This window comes from Hippocampus comes, unplaced genomic scaffold, assembly GCF_001891065.2.
Source record: "Hippocampus comes isolate QL1 unplaced genomic scaffold, H_comes_QL1_v1.1 scaffold67, whole genome shotgun sequence".
In the NCBI taxonomy this organism is placed as follows: Eukaryota; Metazoa; Chordata; class Actinopteri; order Syngnathiformes; family Syngnathidae; genus Hippocampus; species Hippocampus comes.
The window spans coordinates 1,425,189-1,451,024 of record NW_017805221.1 but is presented as its reverse complement, the minus strand read 5'-3'; the positions used below and the strand labels follow the sequence as shown (position 1 = coordinate 1,451,024).

Here is a 25,836-nt window from a genome sequence, read left to right as displayed (position 1 = left end):
GGCGGTGAAAAATGAATGTGGTCCCCTTCCCAGGTGTTGCCAACAGACTGTCCCGCGTGGCGCTCCTACCTCGGGGGCGATGTAGTCCGGGGTGCCGCAGAAGGTGTGCGTGGTGTCCCCGTCAAACATGCCCTCCCTGCACATCCCGAAGTCAGCAATCTTAATGTGGCCCTCGCTGTCCAGCAGCACGTTGTCCAGCTTGAGATCCCTGAGGAAAGGCGGGACCAAACGCCGCACAACTCATTTGGGATCCGAGCGTTCAAAAAAGAGCCTTTTGCCAAGAAAGACAAAAGCCACGCGGCTTTGCTCGCCGCACTGCGGAGGAACGACCCCCCCCAACTTGACATAAATCAGCCTTTACCTGTAGATGATCCCTTTGCTGTGGAGGAAGAAGAGGCCCACCGCAATCTCCGCTGCGTAAAACCTGCGTGACAGAGCGTGTTTCGGGAAACACGCGGAAATCAAAAGGCGAAGGATGACACACCAAGAGGCGGCAGGGTGATGAAAGGCGGCGCAAGCGTCGAGATGAAAGGCAAATAAAAAAATAAAATAAAATGGAGCAACAGGCTCGGAATGAGTTTTGGATGATTGTTCAAAGATAATCGGATGAGAAGGCGAGATTAGCGAGAGGAGGGAGCCGCTCCTCCAGCCCGGGACTTTTTTTCTAGAGTTGCCGGGAATCATGAACAAAGCGGACAGATAAGTGCGAAAGACGAGCGAAAGCGCCGTGAAGATAAGCGCGCGTACGTACGCCGCATGAGGCTCTTTGAACTTCCCGATGATCTGAATGTGAAACATCAGGTCCCCCCCGTTGACGTATTCCATCACGTAGTACAGCCGATCCTGTGGAAAAACAGCGTGCGCACACATGGAGAGAGGCAAACATTGATCGATTATCAAATGAATCCATCGGGTGGGCGAGAAGAGCCACGTTCGCCTTTCATGCAGTTTTCAGAACAGGACAAACGGTCCAAAACACAAAATACAAAGTAAAAAGGCTGACAAGCAGCTGCTGTAGGCCACAGCACACGCCGCGACGCTCACGCGCGGACTCATCGACCTCAGCCTGTGACATCACTCACTCGGCCACACCTCTCAACTCACTGACTGGCCGTTTTTTTTTTTTTGGGGGGGGGGGTGGGGGGGATATCCTAAACTCACCCCATCTGCCCCTTTGGAAATTCCGGTGAAATAACTCGAAATAAAATCTCACACACACACACACACACACACACACACACACACACACACCTCAGTCTGGAAGGCGCAGTAGAGCGATGTGAGAAAGTGGGGGCGCATCTGGAGCGCCAGCACCCTCCTTTCCACCAGGGCGCTCTCCGTGTCCTCGTCCTGGAAGAGGACGTCCTTCTTCAGCACCTTGACGGCAAAAAGACGCTCGCTGCCTCGCTCCTCTGCCAGCAGCACCTGAGCGGAGGGGATCGCAAAGCGGACATTTCATTCGACGCGACCGCACCGCCACGGTGGATTTCATCGGATTCGGTCGCCGATTTCGCTTCATGTCGGCAATTCCAAAAAGTAACTGTCAATCCAACAGAGTTTTATTTGGATGCTCAAAATGATGGCGTTCATGGGCACAATGTTGTGACCGTCGTAAAACCGACACAAAACAGCCCTTGGCTCAAAGGGTTAGAAAAAGCGCAATGAACTCCGAGCTGACTCACGATGCAATTTCCCCCTCCGGAGGGCTTCGGCGTCCTCGCACGTGCCAACTGTCGCGTGGTCAGTGTGTCAGAAGCGCGACGCGTCATCCTGCCGTGTGCATGGCGGCCATCCCCAAAATCAAGCACGTGCTGCCGCTATTAGGACGCATAATCTGTGCTTGCCGTGCGCACTCATGTTGACATGTTTTCTTTTCTTTCTTTTTTTTTTTTTTTAACAACTCATCCTTCCTGAGTCACAAAAAAAAAAAAAAAAAAAAATCCAAACCCCTGAAATTCTCTCGGTCTGATTGAAAAGTAGTGCCTTGGCTCCAACTGGTGTCATTTTTGCACACAGGAACTATGTTGAAGTGAGGGTTGTACGAGCCAAAGTTTGGATGATGAGAAAAGGAGTGCTTTGGTGCCATTGCACGACATATATTGGTTCAATGCTCTTTTTTTATTTACGCTACGCTATTTGTGGTGTTGACTCCTAACTACAAAGTCTCTTCAGAATTTTATTGCGGAATTTAAAGTTTTTTAAACATTTTTTTAATTGTCTTTCATACACTGTCGTATTGTAAAAATTCAAGTGATGTTTATTGTCATTAGTCATCCATCCATCCATCCATTCATCGTTTCCTGGATGATAAACTACATTTATTCTCCACAGAAGGGTATTTTATTTATGAACATTTTTAGCTGTCAGATTAACTGGATGAAAATGATTTACTATGTCGGATTTTTTGGGGGGGCGGTTTCCTCATCAAAAACTCCTCAACTCATGTCGCCATAGTTCCTTGGCAACAAAATGTGACAAGAGGACAAAGCATCACTTTTGTCCAAACGAAGCTTTTCTCCTCATTTGGCCGCAAAGCGCTATGTTGGGCCAAATGAAGCTCCTCAACTCACTTCAACATAGTTCATTGGCACCAAGATGCCTCAAGATGGCAGCAAAACACGACTTGTATTGCTTTGGCCTGAGCATAAAAAATTCTGGAAAAAACTTTAGCGAATGTGGAAGTCTGCGAATGGCTCTATGAAGAGTCATTTGAAGATTTAAAAAGCGGGTCTGAGTAGTACCAGAGTAGCTCGCCTGCTATGGAAGAGTACCCCCCGCCCCCCATTTCAAAATGCACACACAAGCATTAGAATGTTCGAAAATCCCACACATAGAGCTCCTCTTCTCTTGCCTGCTTGTTATTCCATTTCCTCTTGGCCATTTTGTCACTTGCCGCCTCACAGTAATCGTCTCCTTTCCGATCTGTGTGCGCCTCCCCTCGCTCGGCGGCCTCAAGTCTCGCTTCTTCCCTCCCAGCCCACCCCTTTCAACATCCATCTTACGTAAGTTGAGCTCTCTTTCTCCCGTCCCCTGTTAAGATTCTCATCTGACAGTTACGAAACAGCACAAGGGAGCTGGAGATGAGGCAGAAGGACTCGAAACGCCACTCTCTTCATCACGGCTCATCTGCGGCAGGGGAGGGGGGCCAGCGGGCTCCGACGAGAAAACGGAGAGTGCAGGCTTCCCCCGGGAAGGAGCACCTTCAGGAGGAGAGCCTGTTTGCCAGCCGGCCCGAGCTCACGACTGCCGACGCCACAAAAGACGCACACTTGAATAAATCATCGGCCACCGTTGCAGGGGGAGGGACAATGCGCTGAGGAGCTCCCGTCGGAAACGGCGCACGAAGGTCAATCCATCAGTGGAAGACGTCGTTTACCTTGCCAAAGCTGCCTTTGCCGAGCACCATGAGGAAGTGGAAGTCGTGGATGCCCACCTTGCCCTTGCCCGGCCCGTGGGAGTGGGCGGGCGGACAGGAGGGCGTGGGGGTCAGGGGCAGGGCCACAGGGAGGGCCTCAGATGGGCAGGCGGGGCCGACTTGAGCCGGCGAGGGCGTGACACCGTCTGGCTGGGGCTCCTGCGGAGGGATGCCTGTTCAGATGGCGTTCAAACACGCAACAAACTTCGACTCACCGCTCAGCGGTACGGCACTGATAACGGTTCTTTGCAGAGGATTGGGAATATATGACTGTACGCTCATGTCGTCCGTCTACATGTGTTGCCGCACCGTGTTCAGTATGTCGCTTACAGGGTTCTCGCGCCGCAACAAAGATGCTCATTAGCATTTTCATGATGCTACGTGCTCTTTTTAAATGCACAAGGTGCATTTCTCTCTCGTTTTTGTGTTTATTTGCACAGTAAACTTCAACCGGGAGTGTTCACAGTAAACACCTTGAAGCCTCTTGTCTGGGAAAAATTGCTGACTAAGCACCGCTTCTTGTACAGTGAGTTGATGAGTGTTTTCAGTGAGGAGAACGGAAACAAATTAAAGCGATAGCTCAAGGTACCACTACATATTCAAACATGGTCAATTTCATATTTTGGGACCCAAATCAATCCTAACGGCCAGTCGTTTTTACACGGCCAATGATGAACTAACTCTCTTCTTCCATTCATAACTTTGCTGCTGTGAATTGGGAATTTCTCCACTGCGAGACTAATAAAGGTTTTCTTATCTTATCTTATCTTATCTTATCTGGGACTGTTGACGTGTTCGTGAAGTCAATCTCTTCCTCACTCTGCGGAGGCCTCACAGCATTTTGTCACCACAAGATTGAAAGTCTGAAATTCCAGTCCATGAATCCCCTTTGACAGCGTCATCCATCAGAATGGAGAATTATTATTTTTGTAAAAGCAGAATGGGGGAAGGATGCATCGCTTGTCTTGGATCTCATTCGATTGTGCAGGTGTCCCTAACATGCGCTGCGGTACTTCTTGGCACTTGTGTTTTTATTTGCTCAGAGAAACTCAAAGTTGCAGGACAAGATTCCGACGGCGTGAGTCATCGCAGCTTGGTTTTATTGGAAGTCAATATTTGGAATGAGATAAAGGCCGAGCCAAGCCCGAGGAGAAGTGACAGCACATTAAAACGCTAAGTGGCAACTTCGCTGTCTGGTCAAAGACTCGAAATGCACCAGTCCTCTTTTTGGGTAACAGGCGCTCAATGTTTTCTCCTCTGATCGGTTTCCAGTTCTTTACCTGCAGGTCCGGGTCTGGCACGGGGATGTTGTAATATTCTCCCTCGTCTTGGGCCAGCAGCTTGAACCAGCCGCTGATGGGACGCCGGAAGATTTCGCTCACTCCGAAGGACAGCGCGCCCATGAAATCGTTGCGGGACGTGCGGTCCCAGTCCCACACCTCCACCGACAGACGCCGGTCCCACTGGTGGCCGCGCACGGAACTGCACACACATGTGCCAAACCCTTGAAAAACTCATCGAGTTTCCTGTAGTGTGACCTTTGTAACAGACAGGATTGATTTCCTGACAACAGGATTTTTTTTTCCTGGATATAAATTGCATTGAAAAAAAATTAAACGTTTTTTTTTTCCTCATTACTTTGTCCTGCTAAAACTGCTGTAAAAATTGAAAAAAAGAATGAAATAAAATTATTTCATCATTTTTTTTAGATTCAATTATAGCAAACTTGAAACAATTAATTTTACTAACTAAAATATTAATTAAAATATTCTAATAAAATGATATGCAATTGTGTGTTTGTGTTACTTTGTCCTGCTAAAACTGCAGTAAAAATGGAAAAAAGGCACGAAATAAAAATGTCATCATTTTTTTGATGAAATTACAGATAATCTCATTCAATTAATTTTACTAATTTAAAAAAGATATTTGCTCCTGATTAAAAAAAAACACAAAATTGTCTTGATAAATGAATAGATAACTAAAGTAAATTTTAAAAGTAAAAAAAAAAAAATAACATCATGAAATGTTGGTATGCAATTGTACATTGAAAACAATAAGTAAGTGAAAAAAAACAGTAATCAAATGATATCACACAAATTAGCAATGGGCCAATTAGTAAAGATTCAATAATTTGGGAATGGCAATTTCTCAGAAGAAATCTTCAACAAAATGATCTTCTGACAAAAGACCGTTTGAATCAGATGATAATGATAATAATCATCATCATCATCATCATCATCGTCTGAAGTTTGACGTGCCTCCCTCAGAACTCTGTCTGTCCACATTCACGCTGGCTTGGACTCACAAGGTAAAACTCTCGTTCCAGACTGGATTGAGCGTGGAGCGGATGGTCTTGGTCTTCTGTTTGCTGTGGCTCTTCGGGTCGGGAATCAGTTTCAGTTTCACGTACGGGTCTGACAGGCCGTTTGGATCCATGGGCATCAGGTTACGAGCCTCCCGCACTGCAGAGCCAATCAGAACACGTACAGCCGAGATCCAAAGAAAACACTGCCCCCACCTGAGTCGTTTCGTGCTCTCGTCGACCAGGTCTCACCTGTGACGAAGACGTCTTCCTTCTCGCCTCGCACCGTCAGGTGGATCCGGCCTCGCTTCTCGGTGTGGTCCTGGCCGCAAAGACTGGGGACGCTGGTCTCACATCGTCGGTGGACGTTCATGTCGCAACCTGGAAAGATTGTCAATGCACGAGTTCATACAGGACTAATAAGGTGGTCAAGTCGAAGAAAGGTGAGTTCAAGTGCATGAATCGTGCTTTTCCCAGTAACTTCACGCATTGGGCTCCATTTTCGCGCACACGCGCTCGGTGTAGAAACTGGCACCGCTTTGTTTTCATGCCGCCGCAAGTCGAGTTGAGCATATTTGGGACTCTGGAAGACCGCGCTACGTCATGCTGGGCATTCCGGCAGACCGATCGCGTTTTCTATGACGCGCCCCCGGTGCACCTGACATGTAGGTAACAGAAAGCGGACGAGACCTTTGACCCACCAAAAGCAGGTCTAAGTTGTGGCGCAGCTGGTGGAATGTAATTTTGGTGGATCTGATTAAACCGCAGGCAGACACATTCTGCATGTCATTGCATTTCATTCCGAAATACAACTGTGTTCATTGCACCCTCTGAAGCATTGTATAAATCAATGAATTGAATGATGATCATCTTAAAAAAATTTTTAAAAGCACACTCAAGACGTTGGGACAACTATGGGTGTCGCATGATCAGGAGCGTGGAAGTTGGTGTCCCAATGCCCACTTCACAGTGGCCAACTTGAAATCATCTGCAAGCAGAGATCTTCTCGCAGTTCCCTCCAAACGTACTCCGCATGCGCTGATCTCCTGCAGGACTCCTCCAAGTCTGTCATGGTTCTGTCATGCAGACCACAGACCTCCCCGACTCTGAACTTAAAGGGAATGAGAGGAGCCACTTCGGTTCGCCGGGAATGAAGTCGGCTATTTTCACTCCCACAACGATGCAAACGCCCATTTTTGCCAGCGTGCGCCGAGTAAAATTCCAAAAGAAAGAAAATTTCGCCCACGCGCACAATTCGACCGCGCTTTGCACGAGACACAAAAATAGAGCCCCATAATTGCATCGGTGCTGCATACACATACGCATATCAGCAATGTTTTCTGCCAAATGCGCAATCAGCATCAGACCAGATATAGTGGAAAAAAAAAATCTCTATGGGTCAGGCCCTTAAAAATAGGATGAACATGACGGCCTATGACTGTGCACATCCTGAAGTTGGGAAGAGGAAGTTGTACCTACAGGCACATTTCATGCCTTGATGAATGAGGCCGTAGAGCAGCGAGCCACAGTGGTCGCAGAAGGTGGGGCTGGCGTAGGTGTGGATCTTGAAGGCGTGGCGACTCCTCAGGTCCTGAAAGGCAGCAAAAACCTGCTTGCCGCCACACGCGCCGTGACAGCGAGGACAAGCGTTGACATGCAGGACGGGGGGACGTTTGGATCGCAATGCTCATGAATCAGAAACGGGCCGACGTGGCGACCGGATCGAGCAAAATGTGTGTGTGTGTGTGTGCGTGTGTGTGTGTGTGTGTGTGTGTGGTGCAAAGCGGGATGATTCATTTTTATCTGTCATCATCAGCGCGCTCATTCTTTTCACCTTCCTCTGCTCTAGTGTATACTTGAAAATCCTCCATTTTGCTGTGTGTGCACTTTTCATTCAGTTATCATTTAACACACACACACACACACACACACACACACACACACGGCACTCCTAATGAGACGCTTACTCAGAGTCACAACACACGAAGTAACCATTTATTTGTATTTGTTCTTCTAAAGGTTTTGGCCTGTATCCACACCTGTGTAGGTGTGTTTCCATGGGTGAAGCAGTCCAAGATTAAAGGGATTACTTGGCATTTGGGGTAGCCCCAGACACAGACTACGGAGGGCCATCAAGATAGAACATATATATATAAAAAACATCCATCCATCCATTTTCTGATCGGCTTTATCCTCACAAGGGTCATGGGGCGTGCTGGAGCCTATCTTCAGGCAGTTGGGGGACACCCTGAACTGGTTGCTAGCCAATCACACCGAGGGACAATTTAGAGTGTTCAATCAGCCTGCCATGCATGTTTTTGGAATGTGGGATGAAACCGGAGTGCCCGGAGAAAATCCACGCAGGCAAGAGGAGAACATGTAAACTCCACAAAGGGAGGCCGGAGCTGGAATCGAAGCTCTGCACTGTGAGGTTGACATACTAACCACTGGACCACCGGGCCACCTATATAAAACATAATTTATAGATACAGATACAGATATAGGTTGATAGATAGACAGGCAGACACACATTCATCCATCCATCCATGCATTTCCAAGCCGCTTATCCTCACGAGGGTCACGGGCATGCTGGAGCCTTTCCAAACTGTCTTCAGGCAGAAAGCGGGGTACTCACAATCACATCTAAGGACAATTTAGAATGACCAATTAGCCTACCATGCATGTTTTGGGAATGTGGGAGGAAACAGGAGTACCCGGTGAAAACCTATGCAAACTCCACACAGGGAGGCCGGGGCCTGCAATCGAAGCCTGGGACACACACACACACACACACACACACACACACACACACACACACACACACACACTGCTCGCCTTGACCCCATTCCTGATGCCATTTGGCCGGCCCAAAAAAAAACCCCAAAAAACAAAATCCGCAAAGCATGAAGACAAATTGTTCCCGAAAGCTGAAAAAGATGACGAAGGAATGTGCTTTTCTCCTGCCTCGAAAGTCTTATCAGCTCCCCCAACACCCTCCTCCTCCTCCTTTTCCTCCTCCCCTCCGAAAGCCCACCTCCTGGCGGTCGCCAGACGTGACAAGGATGCGTCTGGATTAATGAGTCAGCGAGCGAGCGAGTCATGCAAGCGTGCGAATAGGATAACTGGTGCGTGATGAGCGGAAGGCATCTCACATCTGGTCGGGGCGCCGTCACCGAGCCGGGACAGGTGAAGGTCACAAACTCGTGACATCTTTTGTGCACCACAAAACTGCAAACTAAAGAAAGGAGAGAGAGAGAGAGAGTTTGAGAGGGCAAGGGAGAGACACTCAACTCAGCAATTCATCTGAGAAGATGAATAGCTCAATATTGATCCCGTGTGTGTACCTTGACATTGGAATCCCTGTTTGCCGATGCCCCTGTGAGCGAGGGAGGGAGAAAGGCGCACAGATTAGGCCGAGGAACCAATTAGGACACCAAACGCAATCTTCCCGAGCAGCAGCGTGATAAAACAAAACGATTCTTTTTTGGGTCTTTCCTCTGCAACGTCGCACGCAGGAGACAAAACAAGAGTACGGCCGGATCGCCGCCTTGACTTCGTCCTGGTGTCTGCTTGGCGCGTTAATTGAATAGTTCAAGCCACAGCATCGGGCCTGCAGTGAATCGGGCATTTTTGGGAAAGGGAGACAAATAAGACACGCTTACACCGAAAGAGTGGCAGAGGTGTGTCGGTGAGCAGAATCAGTCCGGGCGGTCTCTGCAGCAAGGAGGCTGTGCGGCACGTGAGCGACATTCTGCTTTTGACCAGCAGAGAGCATGAGAGAGCCGGCTATCGCCCAGCAATTCATGTTCGTTGGATGGCAATGGAAATGTGTTCCTTCACTGAGCCATCTGGATTAGAAACATTTCTCCAACTACTACTAAAAAAAAAACAAAACGTTGTAAAATAACTCCTAGTGGTACTACAAAAATGCCATCTAGCAGCACGCTCATGACTCAGTCAATTTGCACACCTCAATTAAAACCATTTCACGGCACATCTGTGAGAATTTGCCTTGTAAACGTCAATGTTTTGAATGACAGTTAAAGCAATGTTGATGCATTACGACAGTGAAAAAAAAAAGTACGTAGCGTTGTAGCACGAGGTTACTCTTTTGTTCTCACCTATTTTTAGTACGAAAGGGTAAAATGGACTTTTTCATGGTTTTGTGTGCACGCCCACCCATCAAGGCGTGAAACGACACAACCGACCAAGTACAGTCAACCTTTAGTGAGCCGCCTATTTTTGAATAAACTGTCTTTGAAATGAGCCTGGCATGCAAATCCCCCCCCCCCGACCCCCGTGACTTGACCTCATGTCTGGGTGAAGATCCGCCATTTTCAAACAACCGGCACTATCACGAGTAAGCAAAGCTGCAATGTTAGCACAGTTAAAAGCGTCATCAGCATTTGATAAAACCGACACTTCCTCAAATGTTTGGCGAAGGGGGAAATTTGTGTTTGGCAATGTGTCCGCTACATGCGCCACATGCACTGATCCACACGATAATTGACAAGTGCCATTTGGCGGCTTGGCGATTAAAAAAAGAAAATAAAATACGGATGATGTTTTTATGGTGTCTTAATGGTGGCATGCTTTTCTCCTCCACCATATGGCTGCCTGAGAACAACGCAAAACAGCTGAAGGCAAAATACATCATCCATCCATCCATCCGTCCGTTTTCCACACCACAAAATAATCCAAGACAACAAGCAGCCGCTTGCCAGTCACCATGGTAACGGAAGCCATTTTCTGCATTGGCTCTGTGGTTCCAAGTTTCAACCTGAGTTTGACTAGTTGAGGTTAAGTGTCTCTAAGTGTCTCTATTATTTTTTTCCAATTTTTTGTAATCCTCGAGACGTCGGTCTCTGCGAGGACCGGTCTTTGAATTCTATAGAAGCTCATCTACTGTGTGTGGAAACCCGCCGAATCCCCGAGACGTTGCTGCAAAGAGCGAGTTTGCCATTTTGTGGTGCTGTTGGAATGTGTCGTGAAGTCGAGCGCCTGCGTTTGTTCATTTTATGAAATTCACTCGGTTGAAAACAATATGACGGCATTCTAACGTGCTGATTTGTTCAACATGCATCATGAAAACGCCGCCCGCTGAGATTCATGCAATGTTTACTTGGAGTTATCCGACAGCGACGACGTCATTAAAGTAGCCTTTGAAAACTATTTTAATTTGTCGGACGAGTGGAATGTAGAGCCCGCTATGTCCAAATCCTGAGTCTGTAGGGCGATGAGGCAGTCGGGAAGGAGAGAATGATTCCCAGTGCAGCCATCGTGAGGCACGCAGGCTCCATTTGGTGGACAAAAGGTAACCACTTCAAGTTCCCAATTTTGCTGGGAAGGACTCCCAAGCAACCTCGCTGTGCTTCCACCTTGCATTTTGCTTTTTGTAATTAACCGAAAACTCGACGCAGGGGCCCAAACGACGTCCTCCGCAGTGTGAAGAAAGCAGTGCGATGGTGCGGCCAAGATGGCAGCCAACTGGGGGAATGTCCTGAAAACTACCCAGAGGCTGCTGGCACGTGCGCCGGCCGGCCGGCTGGCCGTCCGTCCTCCGACTTCGAGCCTCGCCATATGTCACCAAGCACCCACTAAGCCAACATTCTCTTCTGCGTCGCCACAAATGTTGCTGCGTCCCCGTGCCTTTGCTCACATTCTACATGAGGCTGTTGCACAATGTTGGCAGGAGCATCAGTGAGCGCAGGAGTTCCTCCTTTCTCATCAGCTTGAACTGCTCAACCTGCATACTGCAACTTTTCGCTATTTGCTCACCGGGGATTCACCTTTTTGTCTTTTCTTGATCCTTTATGAAGTATGAGTCATATTGCTGCGCTCAAGGAGTCACTGACTTTGTGAAATTCTTCTTTATTTGTGCCGGCATTCTACTGCCCCCGGCGGCCAAGTCACTCATACCGGCAGGAGGTGCTACGAATTCATCTGAAATGATCTTTCAAGTGCGGAAATAAAAAGAATAAAACAAATAATCAAATAAAAACATCAAAATATATCCAGCAGATGGCAGCAGATGGGTCCCTTCAACCGTTACCGTCAGTTTGTGATTGATCAAGGTGTTGTTCACGATAAATCGATTTCAAAGAGTGTCACAAAAGATTGAAAAGATGACCGAGATCATTTAAATTTACAAAGTAGAAGTCGAAGCGACGCAGCACTGACACGCATACACACGCACGCATGGCATACATGCACGCACACACTATTAAATACTACTACTACGACTAAGTAATGCAAATAATTTGTAATGTTTGCGAAATTGCTACATTGGTGCTCATTCAGAAATATGGTGACTTTTGACAGAAGCCGCATTGTTTGGAAAGGCAGCTCGAGCGTGGAATCTCATTAGCTTGTACATGTGTACCTAATGAAGTGTCCGGCGAGCCTGCTTTGAACAGAATGTGTTTTTTCGTGTGGGCTCAGGCGGGGAGGAGAGGTTATTTGATCGGATGGGGTCAGTGTGCTGGCTGATGTGGGCTGCTTCGGCAGCCTCAAGGAGCGCAAGAGAGAGAAAAAAAAAGCGGCGGTGGGTTGCCTGAGGAGGCGGCTTCAGAACTACCGGGGTGCTTTGGCCACAAACGCACGGGTGTTGGTGTTGCGTGTCGCGTGTGGATGTGCGCGTGCACGCGTACCAGATGAAGTCGGTGCAGTGGCTGCAGAAGGTGGGCTGCTTGAAGAAGCGGGCCGTGAACTGGTGATCTTTCACTTCTACGATCCTCTTGTGTTTGAGGGCGCCCTTCCTCTGGAACACGGGCACCCTGGGCGGAGGGGAGAGGGGCGAGGGCAGCGGGGAGCCCCCCGACGTCGGGGAGGCCAGCGTCAGCGGGCAAGGCGAAACGGGGGCCGACATCACGCCTAGGAGGGAGACGCTAGATTAGAAGAGGACCAGAATGGGAGGATGGATGACGGCCAGGACCCGATTGAGCCGCACGCAAGGGTGGGAAGACCTTGAAAGTGGGACAGGCGGACGGAGCCGCGGGAGACGGGGCGGAACGCAGAATGGGTCACGTTGAAAATAAAAGTCGGGAATGGTGGTGCCGGTGAGCAGCTAGTCATGAAGTGATCGCGGTCGCTGTTCGAAGTGCACGCCATCCAACTGAGAGCTGTTTGGAAGACTTACTAGTGGTGGAACAGAGTACAGTCTCATTACACTCGAGCGTCAAATTAGGATTCTAGAAGCGCTTGATGGCCATTTTGACCTCTCGCGAGCGTCCTCCACGTCTTCCCCATAACGTGCGTGTGCAAAAGGCCAATAGCCACATTCGAGAATCAGGACGTTCTGTCCATGTCACCCTCTTGGAGGTCTGGGGGAGTAATATTCTAATTTCTGGTCCAAAATTTGTCTTGTCACTGTTTTTGTTTTGTTATCAAAGGCAACGCTATGTCCATTTAACAGATGAGGGTTTGGCCTCCACTCTTGATATTTTTTGACATCGCTGGCAAAGTATCTCAATCAGGCTTTGGTTTTCTGAAACACTTTGTGTCACTTCTGAGCCTGGGCGGCTCCTTCGCCATCCAGCTCACGGCAATCCGTGAAGGTCGAATGGAGACACTTTTCTTGCTTGGTGACTACGTTTCACCTTCAAACCCAAACTTCGACTTTTGAAGCCCGGATCCTCCCCATTTATGTCTCCGGTGGGGCGTGTCCTCTGTCGGGGTGGCAACGCCCATCCATTTGGGACCTCCACACTTGAAAATTCGAAAAGGCTTTTTGGATAAAAGACGTTCCGGAACGTCCAGCTGCCTGGATCGAACCTTGGCAGAGTCAAGCAAACTGCAATGCAAGCTTCCGACAAATGGGGCCACTTTTTCGAAAAGAAACAAACTGTCCCCGGGTCTTTTTAAGCCGTCAAGTGACAGGTGTGGAGGGAATGAGAGGACATCATGAAGGAGGTAGAAGTTAATTCGCGCACGGCGGCAAATCGCTCTTCAGAGACTTTCAGTCGCGAAACAATTAACACAACTGTCCCACATTCCGCCTCGTCCAGTCCGCCAACGGGCTCGCCGGCTTTTTCTCAGCATCGCTGACATCTCCATCTCCCCAGCCCTCGCCCCGGTCGCCATGTCAACTGTACCTCCTCTGTTGCCATGTCAACAACACCCTCACCACCTGCTCCAACATTAAGAGCCCGGGGTCCTCTCCCCCGCCGGCTTTTGAAAACACAGTTTGTAACCTGAGCGTCGCTACTGTCACACCGACGGCAGCGACACCGATTGATTTGGAAAACATTCACCAGTTAGCCCGGAGCTCAAAGCCGCGTCTGGAAAGGTGATGGATTGAAGGCGCAAAAAGCGGAGAGGAGACTGCGGCGCAAAATGGGACGGAGCTATTCCACGTTTAATAATGCAAGGGCGCAAAACGTGTCGGGGGAAAGTACCTGAAAATGTCAGTCTTTCGGTAGAAGGCTTGAGCGGCGAGGGGGGCGGGGGGGGGGGGGTTTGTCTTCCTTTGCTCGGCCGTCACCTCGCAAGAGAGGCACCTGTAGAAAAAAGTAAGACGCGAAACAACAAGAAAGAAAGAAAGAAATGAGCAGAAGAGGAAAGGAAATGAGCCAGTGCAAATTAGAAGGAAAAAAAAAAAAAAGAAGGAGGAAGCTTTCTCGACCAAACAGCAGCAGGGGACCGCGATTCAAGCTTTCCTGGAACCAAAGATAGAAGTTGTAAATATCCGCGGAGCCGCAGGCAGGGTGAGGAGGAGGACGCCGAGATGGAGAGGTGCAACTCTCTTTCCAAGATTGCTCCTGTTTTTACCAAGAGTAGGATGAAAAGATAAGCGAGAGAAAGAGAACGGGAGCGAGCGAGAGGAGAGGGAGAGATGGAGGGGAATAGCAGGCGATTCATTTCCAAATCTGGGTTACTTCTCTCAAGAGGGGCCCAGGGAGGTGGAGCGCGGAAAGGGGGACGGGAGAAGGCGAAAGGCGGCCATTTTTGCCAGTGCGGACCGAGTGCCAGCTGCCTCTCGTGCCTTTTTGGAGTGGCAGACGAAGGAAGGGAAAGAAATAGCGGGGAAGCCATATTGGACGAAAGGAGCAGCGAGACGGCCTGCCGGAGAGCGGCAGGACTAACTGGGACGTGGCGAAATAAGACGGTTCCGAGCGGATGAGCGGGGGATCAACAGGCCCGTGAAATAAGCAACAATCTGCGGCAAAAAGACTGCAGTTCATTAAAAAAATAAAAATAAAAAAAAACACTCACGCAGTGAGTCTCTTCACAGAACAATTTTGGTCCAATTCGATTTTTGGTGCATTGGAAGCAAGCCTGGCAGGGAGGCCACTTCCACGACAATTAGTTCAGCCTGCAAACGTTACATTGAGAAGGCCCATGTGCAATTTTGGAGTCAAACGTCAAGTCCAGATACGACACGGGTTCTCTCGGTGCAGTTGAGATGCAAAATAGGCAGAAGCTTTCTCTTTTTTTTTTTTCCAACTCGCTTCAGTGCGGCAGGCAGTTCTATCCAAAGGCGAAAACGCTACACAGAGGGCATACGAGTGTTAAAAATTGCTTCAAGTCCCTGTAAAGTCAAAATAAATCTCTTCTTAATTTGACACAATTACAGAAGAACGTTGTTCATTAGAATCACCCCCCCCCCCACGCAAAGGCTATAAATGGAAGCTGCAAAATAAAGACAAATCAATTAATCAATCAATCAATCAATCAATCAATCAGAGAATGCTACTTCATCTGACATCTTACGTGTTGACCCCATCACAACCCGTTTCATTCTAGAATCCCATTTTGGGAAATCCATTTGATGGTATGTCAAGTATACGACATCATTTGCTACGGCGTGACGACTTCCGTTTGAGAACCGGATCGGCTCGCCGCGATGGAGAAAACGGTCCGGTTAGAGTCGGCACACCTAGTCACAATTAATTACACACATACTGGGTGTGCCTGTGGCTCAGCCTGGGAGGAGCAAGCTGTGGGCAGAGATGAGGGCGTCATTTTGGGGGGTGGGGGTGGGCTGGGGGTCGGGCCGCCGTGCGGGGACAGAAAGGTCTGGAGTGCGGTGGGATGGAGAGACTGCGAGATGAGCAAAAGGCCAAAGGTCTAATGAATGGAAATGTAGGTTATTAGTCTCCTGATGAGGACGCTGGCAGAGAATTAATTAACAATTCTAATTAGCAAGATTATTCGAGAGCAAAACGGTGTCAGCGGGCCAGATAAGAAAGCGCCGGCGTGCACCGACGTGTCTTTGCATGCGCTGTCGTCGGTACGCCGCTCGGTGCCAACGTGCGCCTGTCTGACGACGAGATGTGTCATTTCAGCAGCAATCGGGAGAAACCGGCAGCTGATTGGACTCGATCGGAGCTTTGCCGGATCTGGCCTGCGGGCCTTGAGTTTGACACCTGTTGTCTATATCATGTTGTTTTTTTTTCAAAATTGAGTTGTACTTTTCATTTGGGTGGAAAATCTGCAGCAAAATTGTATTTTTGTTTCCCTTTTGAAAGATATGAGCAAGATTTCCCGATGCCTTCTTCACAACATTCCAAAAGTACCCCGATCATTTGCGGTGCCAATTCAATGTGTTGTTCAAGACGTACACGGCAAAACTGAGCAGTCGATTGCAGGGCTAACTGCGCATGCGAGATGTCGGAAAAGTTCACAACCCGCACGACACGTTTGGGGACCAGAAGTGAAATCGGAATTCACACACACCTCAGAAGTCTCGCATGGCGAGTCGGCAATACGACGCCTCGGTGTTTTTCGGTGTCTTTTGGAGCCTTCTGTCATGCTTCCGTGGCGGGCCCGAAAGTAATAAAAACATCACGTGACTCCTTTTTAAGTTGGCCCTCTAAAAAGCACGTGCACTCCCCATTTTTACTACGCGATGTCATTTGTCGCTATTCAGAAAATCCTGTCTTGGTAACACTTCGTTCAGTATCCAGTCGACGCTTTCTGTGACGTCTCCGGTTGATTTTTCTCAAGTCAAATATGCGCCTTGTGGCTCAATTAACGAGCCGAGCAAAGATAACGAGCACGCTACCTTCGAAAGCTTCTTCGAGCACTCAATGACGCAGACAGGCGGCTCTCTCTGTCTCTCCAATTTTCACAACACAAATGAATGGAACAAAAAAATTCTCGTCTGATGGACCCCCGATGGGGGGACGTGATGCAATCAGCATTTCTCCAATGACACGCATCCATTATCATTTAACACAGGCTCCCCGCCATGCAACTTCTACCTGGGTGTCAAAATTGACTTGCCTGTCGGCGGGATGGAAGAGCAAGTGGCGCCCAAGGTCATCGCATCACTGCCCGTCAAAGCCCGTCGCCTCCGACGAGTCTCTTTGCCCGTCTTGCTTTTCTGTCGGGGGGGGGCTCCACCCGCATCTTCTTGAATGCGGATTTTTGGCGGAAGAGCAACAAATTTCGGTGACGCTCAGTGAAGACATTTGGCCGGCGACGAGGCGACCATCAAAGGCGAGCTGCTGACTAAGTGTGAACAAGCACACGCTGCACAAAGAGAAACCAAAAAAAAAACAAAACTGCTTGTTCAAAACGGATGCCAAAGTTTCTGTCTGAGCGCATCACAAAAGACATCGACATGCCTGTGTTTCATTACGCACTATTTTTATGGGAAGACGGTCGAAAAAGTGGAGTTTTGCATTCATTTTATTCTAGTTGTATTTTTCTTGGGGGGGGGGGCAAGAAAACTATCAGTTGACTCTTTTTCAGCGACTTTCAATATATAGATCACAGTCCTCCTATTTGCACATTTGCAACTCGTGAATTCAACTGTTTATTGATTTATTTATTTTTTGAAGAAATCATCCTCCATTTTTCACTGAAAAAAAACTTTTGGTGAATGGGAGGGGCTTGTGCTTTTAAATGACAGGAGGCCAAAGCACTGTCGAAGAGAAAAGCGGTGTTTTGGCGCCACGTTGTGGCGTCTTATGAGCAGCTGACAACCTGCCGCGCGCCGAAAAACTTTTGGTGGCAAAATCGTTTCTTTCCAAATTCCCACCAATGAAATAACGCCGCCAGTGACTCGAAATCGCCGCGCGGCTTTTGTCATTCACTCCAGGAACGGCGTCGTCTTTTTTTTTCCACGATCTTGACACACGGCGAATACTGCGACCCACGGAGACAAATACTCCGTTTACGTGACGTCGCGTCGGAGGTGCCCCAAACTTGTCCGACTTCCAACATTGCCACCCAAAAACGGATTTTGCGCATAACTTGACTAAAAGGTGTTTTTTTTCAGTGCCTCAAGTAAGAATCCAAGCATCGAATCCAAGTCACAGAAGAGGCATTCGCAGGCAGAAATTGACACCGCAGATTTACCCTTGATCAGATTTCGATCAATGAATTTTGGCAGATTATGTCGCCGCCGTGTTGAATGAGAATCGGGTCGTCGCCAAAAGCCACAAACAAAACGCGCGTGAGCTGAAAGGCTTCGACGCCCGGAATGCTAATCACACGTCAAATCCTCTGACGTGCATGACAGAAGCGCCCGCGGGGCGCCGCGGCGAGGCGGAGGAGGTCGTGGACAAAATGCGCTCCAGGGAACGCTCGGCGTCGGGCAGCCAGCGGCTTTCAGGCTAAGACAGCCCATCGGCTAATGGGGCGATGGGAGAACAAGCTGAAGACGGAGGGTGTTTGGATCGTCAGTCCTGCGTTGTCAGACCAATTGCCATTCCCCAGTGGCGTTCAGCAGCCACACACACACACACACACACACACACACACACACACACACACACACACACACATAAAATCGACTTCCTGTCAACTCGCAGCACATGACATCGAATTTCATTCATTTCCCAGAGAGCGGCGCTAACCAACCACTAATTGCAACCCTCACATTAACCCGAATCCCTTACATGGGAAGTTTTTCACCTACCAGGTCGTGCTGGGTCGGTCAGGAGGAGGGCGGGCTGGCCACTGCGTAAAGACGTTTCGACAGGGATTGCGATGACTCGGCATGACTTTTCACACGTGACGGCCAACATGGAGCGTGCGTAATCGATGCGGCCTTGGCCTGATGTTGAACAAAGTGTCTCCAGCAAATGTCAAATGTCCGTGGACTTTTCACATTCCGGCGCATTTTGGGACGATGGCGTGAGCGTGAACGTGCTTCGGATAGAACGAGCAAATGAAATTGAAGCAACTGTGAGACGCTGGAGCAAAGTGAACCGTCAAGGTTAATTCATGGACACACATTTGCATTGACTCCACTTTCGTGACCATTCCAAATCAACAAATAGTCATTCTTGCGCAGTTCTCCATTGCCCGCACAAGACATGTTTGTGCACAGTTTTTAATCCAATTTCCCTTTAATTGCTACTCTCTAGTAACACAAACACACAATTGCGTGGTGGCACATTTAGCTCATTTGCCTGTGTCCGTGTGGGGCTTGTGTGTAAAAACAGGAAACAAGAGATCGCATATGCAACAGGGGGAAAAAAAAAAAAAACAAGATGAAAGGATGGGTGTCCCCCCCCACCCCCCCGACCGCAAAGCTCAAACCGATGAGGTGTAGAACCCGGCGGCACCGCACGCATGATGAAAGCAAGAACAGCCCTGTTTTTTTTCCCCCTGATGCATTATACGCGTGTGCATGACTGCCGAATCACTTTCGATCCCCTCAAGACGTCCATTTTGTTCACGTTCAGCCGATCTAAACTGTGACTTGACTGCCACTTTGGTAAATACTTTTTGATGTGATTTTTTTTTTTTAAAGTAAATGCCTTTTGGAATTTCAATTTCTTCAAAGAAAAAAAAATAGCTCTAGGGCTAAAATAAACGATGAGAAGAGGTACAGGCAGTGGCGTGCAAAGAGGGGGGGTGGAGGGTGAATAAGGGGGCCCATCCGCCCATCAACGATTTTTGATGGTATCAAACCCTTGGAAGGCCCAACAGGTGGCGAATGCATTTGGACCGCGAATGGGAACATGCAAGCATAAAGGTTTTTACGACACCATACTGGGATTTTTTTTCTCATCCTGCAACCAAGAAATACACCCCCCCCCGCAAAAAAAAAAAAAAAAAATGGAACGGATCATTTTCAAAAAACTAAAACTAAAAACGAAATAACCCACCCTGAAAATGAATTAAAAGTAACGACATAAAAAGAACTCAAATGAAATCATAAAATGAAAATGTATCACCCTGTGCACACACATCATGTGGAGAAGATGACAGTGAGCATCTGCACAGGAGCTTCAGGCTGGTGTGCCCACTTTAGAGTGCCTCATTGCAGTGTGGAAAAGCCTCGCGACCACTCATTGCAATACATTCCGGCCATCGAAGGCTTTCGGTGGATGTATTTTTGCACCTCAAATGAGTAATGATATGTCTATGTCTCGGCAAAGTAGTATTCATGTTTCCGGGTCATCCTGTCATTTGATAAACAGTCAACCGGCAAACACACTCATAGCGTGTGAGATCTTCATTTGATATACTTGAATTTTTAATGTTTTTTTTTTTTTTAATGATTCCAGTTTGTCGGGGTTGTACGAAACGCCGTTCTGTGTTCAGAAGACATTTCTTTTGACTAGACAGGGACTTGACGTTGAAAAGCCCCCGTCTTATATTCACCATGAGAAAGCTAAAGCGCAGCACTGACCTCAAATCAATGTTCGGGGACACCGTGATCTAAATGTCTGTAACTCAATCTTATTAGAGCGTGAAGTCATTAAGTGGGCGTCCCGTCAGAAGCATCACAATGCAATTAGCCATTCGCCCGTCATCGTGACAAAACCTGTGTAATTAGCAGATCACAGACGCGCGAGATTGGGGGCGGTGGGTGGAGCGAGCGTTGCGCAATAGCCTCGCCCGTCAATTGTCTGTCCCCCAGGGCTTCGTGTGTCAGGTGCTTTTTAGGTGTCGCTTCACAGTTGGCCGTCTCGGTTTCTGAAGCTGACGAAGCGTCGGCACACGTGTTGATGAGGTTTGAGAGTGAAGGAGGTGGATTGTTTTTGGTCAGATTCCATCAAATCAAAGCGGGGCAGACCGGAGATGAGAGCCCCCCCCAAAACCCAGCCCATCAATCCCGCTGTTTGCTACTGATTACGATGACTGTGTGTCTGGGTTCAAAGATTTGGTCTTGGTGGAAAAAAAAAAAAAAAGAAAATGGACCCAACCAAGTGAGTAAAATGTCAGGTTCTTGGACTGGAAACAAAAGTACAGCCACCCATGCACGCACCACAACATCCATCCATCCATCCATTTTCTGAACCGCTGATGCTCAGACGGGGGACACCCTGAACTGGTCGCCAGCCAATCGCAGGGCACACAGAGACCAACAACCATCCACGCTCACACTCACACCTCTGGACAATTTGGAGTGTTCCATTAGCCTGCCATGCATGTTTTTGGAATGTGGGAGGAAACCGGAGTACCCGGAAAAAAACCCACGCAGGTCCGGGGAGAACATGCAAACTCCACACAGGAAGGCCACAGCCGGAATCAAACCCGGTACATCTGCACTGTGAGGTCGATGCGCGAGCCACTCACCCACCGGGCCGCCCCCGCACCAGAACACAAAAAGCAAACTCCTCTTTCATCTCACTCCACTGATTGCAAATGCACGCTTGACACACGAAAGGAAGGAAACACAGAACCACAGGAAAGAATGAAAGAGAATCATATTTTTTATGAAGCAATTCTCAAGAAGTAAGTGCAGCACTGACCCTCCAGCCCCACCCCGGAAAGACAAGGTCAAATGAACTCACACAACATTTGAATTAGGGCCCAGACCGGACCGGTCCGGGCTCGGAGCAACATCATCACTTCGACTAGAAACCTGCCTTAGCAAGCCGTGAGGAGGCCTTTTGTGTTCGAGAGGTTACTAGAGCAGAACTTTGTACACCGTTGGAAGTGCGTACGCAGACGCCGCTTTCTGTGGGGAACGAGAGACTCGGAATGGTGAAAAAAAATGCAACACCCTCGACCTGCTGAGCACTACCAGCGGCACTCCGATTATTTCCTTGATATAATTCACGGCCGAGTCAGCCAATGAGGACCCTGTTTGAATTGCGGAGCGCCACTCGTAACGTCTCCCAGGTCACGGGCCCAAAGATGGGGCGCCCGAGGCGGCGAGGAGGAGGAGGAGGGGCTGCGCCAAGGATCGCTTTCAGAGTCGGGCGGCCGACGAGCCCGATGCGCTCGGCTGGACTGGACCGCGCAAACGACGGTAAATCGGATAAATCGTCGCAAATTAGGACGACGGGCTCAATCAAAAGAGGAGCAAGTCAGTCAAGGGATCCAAATTGAAGCGGACGTGCCGAACCAGAAGGTGAGTGCGAGTGACAAGCTAGTGACGGTGCGAAGCCGAGCGGACGGCAAAGGCAAGCGACAGAAAGCACAAAGCGAGCGGAGCGGACGTCGCTCGTCGTAAAGAAAAGCAAAATCTCCACAAAGCAAATCCACCAAGACGTGGTCTGGGCTGAGCGGAAGGCTCAATTCGGAAAGCCACGCGTGCGCCGTGATTAAACCACTTGAGGTGACGCTTTGGAGAGCGTCTTGGCGATCGGGATCATTGGCTGAGCGCGCTCCGCATTGTGTGTTAAATATGCATGCCGGGGGCAAAGCGTTTGCATGCATTTCACACGGCAACGGGGAGGGGGAAATCGACCGCGGAAGCATGCTGCTTCCGCACAAGGCTGGAGCACATGCAGCACGCCTTGATGGCGCGACACCTCTCGCCGCGTCCTCCTTCGACGGCGCACAGGGGACACGCTGCCGTGCTGACCGGCGAGCCATGTTATGAAACGCGGCAAGGATTCCAAGATGAGAACGATAGAGACGTTTTATCATCGCACCCAGTCCAGACCAGATCAGTTCGGCCGAGAGGCGACGGCGCCGTAAGCTCTGATTTTTCTTTTCTTTGATCAGCGCTTTGGGGCGAAGGGGGTAAAGGACTTGATGCTGTATTACCCAGCAGGCACCAGGTAGTGGCTGTGCGGAGGACGCCATGGCAACGCCATGAAAATGCCATGGCAACGCCGTAGCAACGGCGGCCCGGTTCGCCCGCTGGTGGTGGTGCGTTTACAGCCCAGACTTGCTACAGTGACGTGGTCGGCAGATGCACACTTCAGTCACATCATTCACATCGCAACAATGTCCAAAGGTGACTCGGTGTTAGCGATGAATCGATCGGCATCGACAATCGGTCAAAAGGAGCAAGAACACACAGTATCGACTGGTCTCTGTTTTTGCTAAGTTGGGAGATGGAGGGCTCACGAAAGGCAAGTTGCTAGTTGCTAGCTGATGGTCTGTGTGACAAAAGAGGCTTTCTGCCAAGACCCAAACGAGCGGACAATGTCTGTGGCTCGCTAACAAAACAGGAGGCGAGATAGCAAAACAGGCCAAGGAACATTGCCATGTAGGGCGGCCGAGGGTGGGGGGTGGGCAGAAAGAAATTCTCGGTCGTACCAAAGGAGCGACGGGAACCAATAGATATGGGCTAGATACAGATGAATAGCGAGTTTTGACTTTTACTTTTTTTGTTTTTGTCACAGGCACTAATGTCTTCACAGTCATAGAGGAGGAATCCAAGTTCAAAAATGATTTCAGTTTCTAGTTTTGCTACAAAGCTAAAACATTGAAAACTATTTCAGCTAACACTTCCTCCAAAGATACCAAACTTAACTAATATATACACCTGTGTATGTATATATATATATATATTATTTGTACATATATATTTCTTGATAAATGATAGAATGATCTGAATACAATAAAATATCTCAGGTTAAATCACAGTATAACATGGTACATTCTCAAAAACAGTATATTTTAATATATTCTGGTTTGTTTTTTTTTTCTCTCCTCCCACCGCGTAAAAGAAACATAAAAAATAAAAAAGAGCCCAATATTTGAAGAGACATTTCTGTTCATGCAGTCACAGACTTCAGAATTAGCGCCTCGAGTGAAGTCAATACCGCTCAATGTCAGAGCAGGTCCGTCGGTCGTCGGAATATGACCGCCACGCAGCCAAAGTGTTGCCGCGGTAACCGCTGTTGGCAGGAAGCGTAAAGCGGGCTCATTACCACATCGAAAAGGCGCCTTCCTTTGCTCCTAATTGAACAACGGAAACTCTCCCACCGCAAAGCTTTGAGATTTAATTCAGTTCAACATGCATTGATTCGGGGGTGGCCGACTTGAAAGGGGGGGGGGGGCAATGGCACAAAGGAAGGAGCTCTCTGTTATGGTTACAGATTGACAATTTTTCTTTTTCCTTGAAATTGCCCACACGCAGACGTAAAAGAAAGAAAGAAAAAAAAAGCAATCCATGTGTAGATAAAAGATCATTTGCCCTCAGTGAAAATGCAAAGGAGTTCAAGGGCGAAGCGAGAAGGTCGCCTAAGCCTTCCATCTGTGACAACATGCACAAATAGAACGCGCAAGTCAACCCGTCTTCGCCATCCTTGAGAGCATCCCAAAAAAAGCTACAAAATCTAAAATTAGGTGTCCCTTTTTGCTACATCATCACAAAGCTACATTCACCGAACAGTAGAAGAAGAGCTGGGCTGTGGCTGGTCTTAGCGGGAGAGATTAGGCAAACGCCTTGGCCTGATGAAAACGGAATCCGTCAGCCGCAACGCTGGCAACGGTTGGCAGCGCTTTTTTTGTTTTTTTTAACGCAGCGGGATGGCTCCTGCGGCCACTCACCGAGAAAGAGCGCTCCGCAAAAAGATGCGGCGGTCAGGCGCAGTCACGCGCCGCCGCCGCCGCGGTAGAGTTTCTGTAAAAATAACACCCGGGCGACTGGAAATCAGGCTCGAGCCACCCAAAAGTGAATCACAGATTCGGAACGCCGGAGCCCAGGTGATGAAAATATCCCATGAAAAAAAAAACAAGGTAACAGCTATGCCGCCCCCTGTCACATTGAAGGCGGGACTATTGCTCGGTCAGACAGTCTCACAGAAGTCGATTTATTCGCGATTGCAGCGGGTCACGTGTCAGCGCCCCGAAGCGTTCACAGTCTTTGAGTATTTCAGCCTCGTCTCCCCAAACGGAAGCCGAAAGCCCAGATAACTGTTTCGAGGCAACCCGTACACAAGAATCGGATCTTCAGTCCTCGTAAATTGCCCGCCGATGCAAACGGGTGATTCTTCTCAACACGCCCTGTTAGAACGGTTGCGACAGGTGCTCGAAGAATACGACGACAAATTGTGCTTCATGTAAACCGGCTCCAAAATCATGCTGGTATGGTTTCCAAATGGGACAGGTCACCCACCTGTCGCTGCTGCTCGTTTTCTTTTCTTTCCCTTTTTTGGTTTTTATGCGTCGCGCTTTCCCGTTCTTCATCTTGCCACAACGGCCACATCTGGAAAAACAATCAGCAGCGGCACCCCTCCAACTGTCTGTTATTGAAATTCAGATATTGAACAAACCCGAATTCCACAGTTGTCTCCAAAGCTGCCTTGAATATTATGCGGCCATCTAGTGCCAATTACAAGTACTGCAGCTATCATCCCTCAACGAAGCACTTTCAGGATGAAAATCAATGATGCGGAAAAGGAGCCTCTCTTCAAAGCTTTCGAGAGGATGTTTGGCACGACCGCCGAATCGTTCCCACTTCCAACACGAGCCACATCCAGCCTCCTCTTTCTCAAAATACTCACTGACCAAGTGAGAGAAATATATCCATACAACATAAAACAAGATTGGAGATAAGACAGCGTTGAGAAAAAAAAAACAGTAGAAAGCAAGAAAATTAAGTAGATGCTACGTGTCTTTTTTTTCTTCTCCTTTCCGTTTCTTTTTGTTGTTCAAGTACTCTCATAATGTGTATTCCAGTTCTAGTTGGACCATAAACTCATACAGAGGAACAGATCCTGGACAGTCTGGCCGATTTCTAATCAAACATGACATCACATAGAGGAGGTGGCGGCGGCGGTGGTTCGGGGTAGAGCTCGATGGGTCTGGTGGCGTTGCAATGTCAAAGAGTACATCGGTAGCATTGTCCCCCACTGCTAAGTGAAAGGTGATCAGGCTCACTGAGTGCGTGACAGATGTGAGAGAATTGCTTTTCAACCCATTTACAAAAGCAAAGGGAGGTGGGGGGGGGGGCATCTTTTCACCTTCTGTAAGTAGTCCACCCCAAAAAAAATAAAAAAACGCCAGAAGTGAGAGTGCGTGTCCC

The 25,836-nt window shown here is 48.7% G+C and overlaps 1 protein-coding gene across 1 annotated transcript in view; it reads right to left on the bottom strand.

The window, feature by feature from the left end:
* prkcg (protein kinase C, gamma) overlaps window positions 1-14,663 on the bottom strand; it is a 19,553-nt gene extending 4,890 nt beyond the window's left edge. Inside the window, exons 1-14 of the mRNA XM_019869210.1 lie at window positions 14,341-14,663; window positions 14,114-14,215; window positions 12,368-12,590; window positions 9,062-9,093; window positions 8,870-8,952; window positions 7,197-7,308; window positions 5,970-6,098; window positions 5,721-5,877; window positions 4,696-4,897; window positions 3,377-3,574; window positions 1,252-1,425; window positions 752-843; window positions 362-424; window positions 70-208 (exon numbers count right to left, since the gene is read on the bottom strand). Of these exons, the coding sequence (XP_019724769.1) occupies window positions 70-208; window positions 362-424; window positions 752-843; window positions 1,252-1,425; window positions 3,377-3,574; window positions 4,696-4,897; window positions 5,721-5,877; window positions 5,970-6,098; window positions 7,197-7,308; window positions 8,870-8,952; window positions 9,062-9,093; window positions 12,368-12,585 (1,599 nt within the window). The 5' untranslated portion in view covers window positions 12,586-12,590; window positions 14,114-14,215; window positions 14,341-14,663. The remainder of the gene's footprint in view (window positions 1-69; window positions 209-361; window positions 425-751; window positions 844-1,251; window positions 1,426-3,376; window positions 3,575-4,695; window positions 4,898-5,720; window positions 5,878-5,969; window positions 6,099-7,196; window positions 7,309-8,869; window positions 8,953-9,061; window positions 9,094-12,367; window positions 12,591-14,113; window positions 14,216-14,340) is intronic.
* Window positions 14,664-25,836: the final 11,173 nt, after the last annotated feature.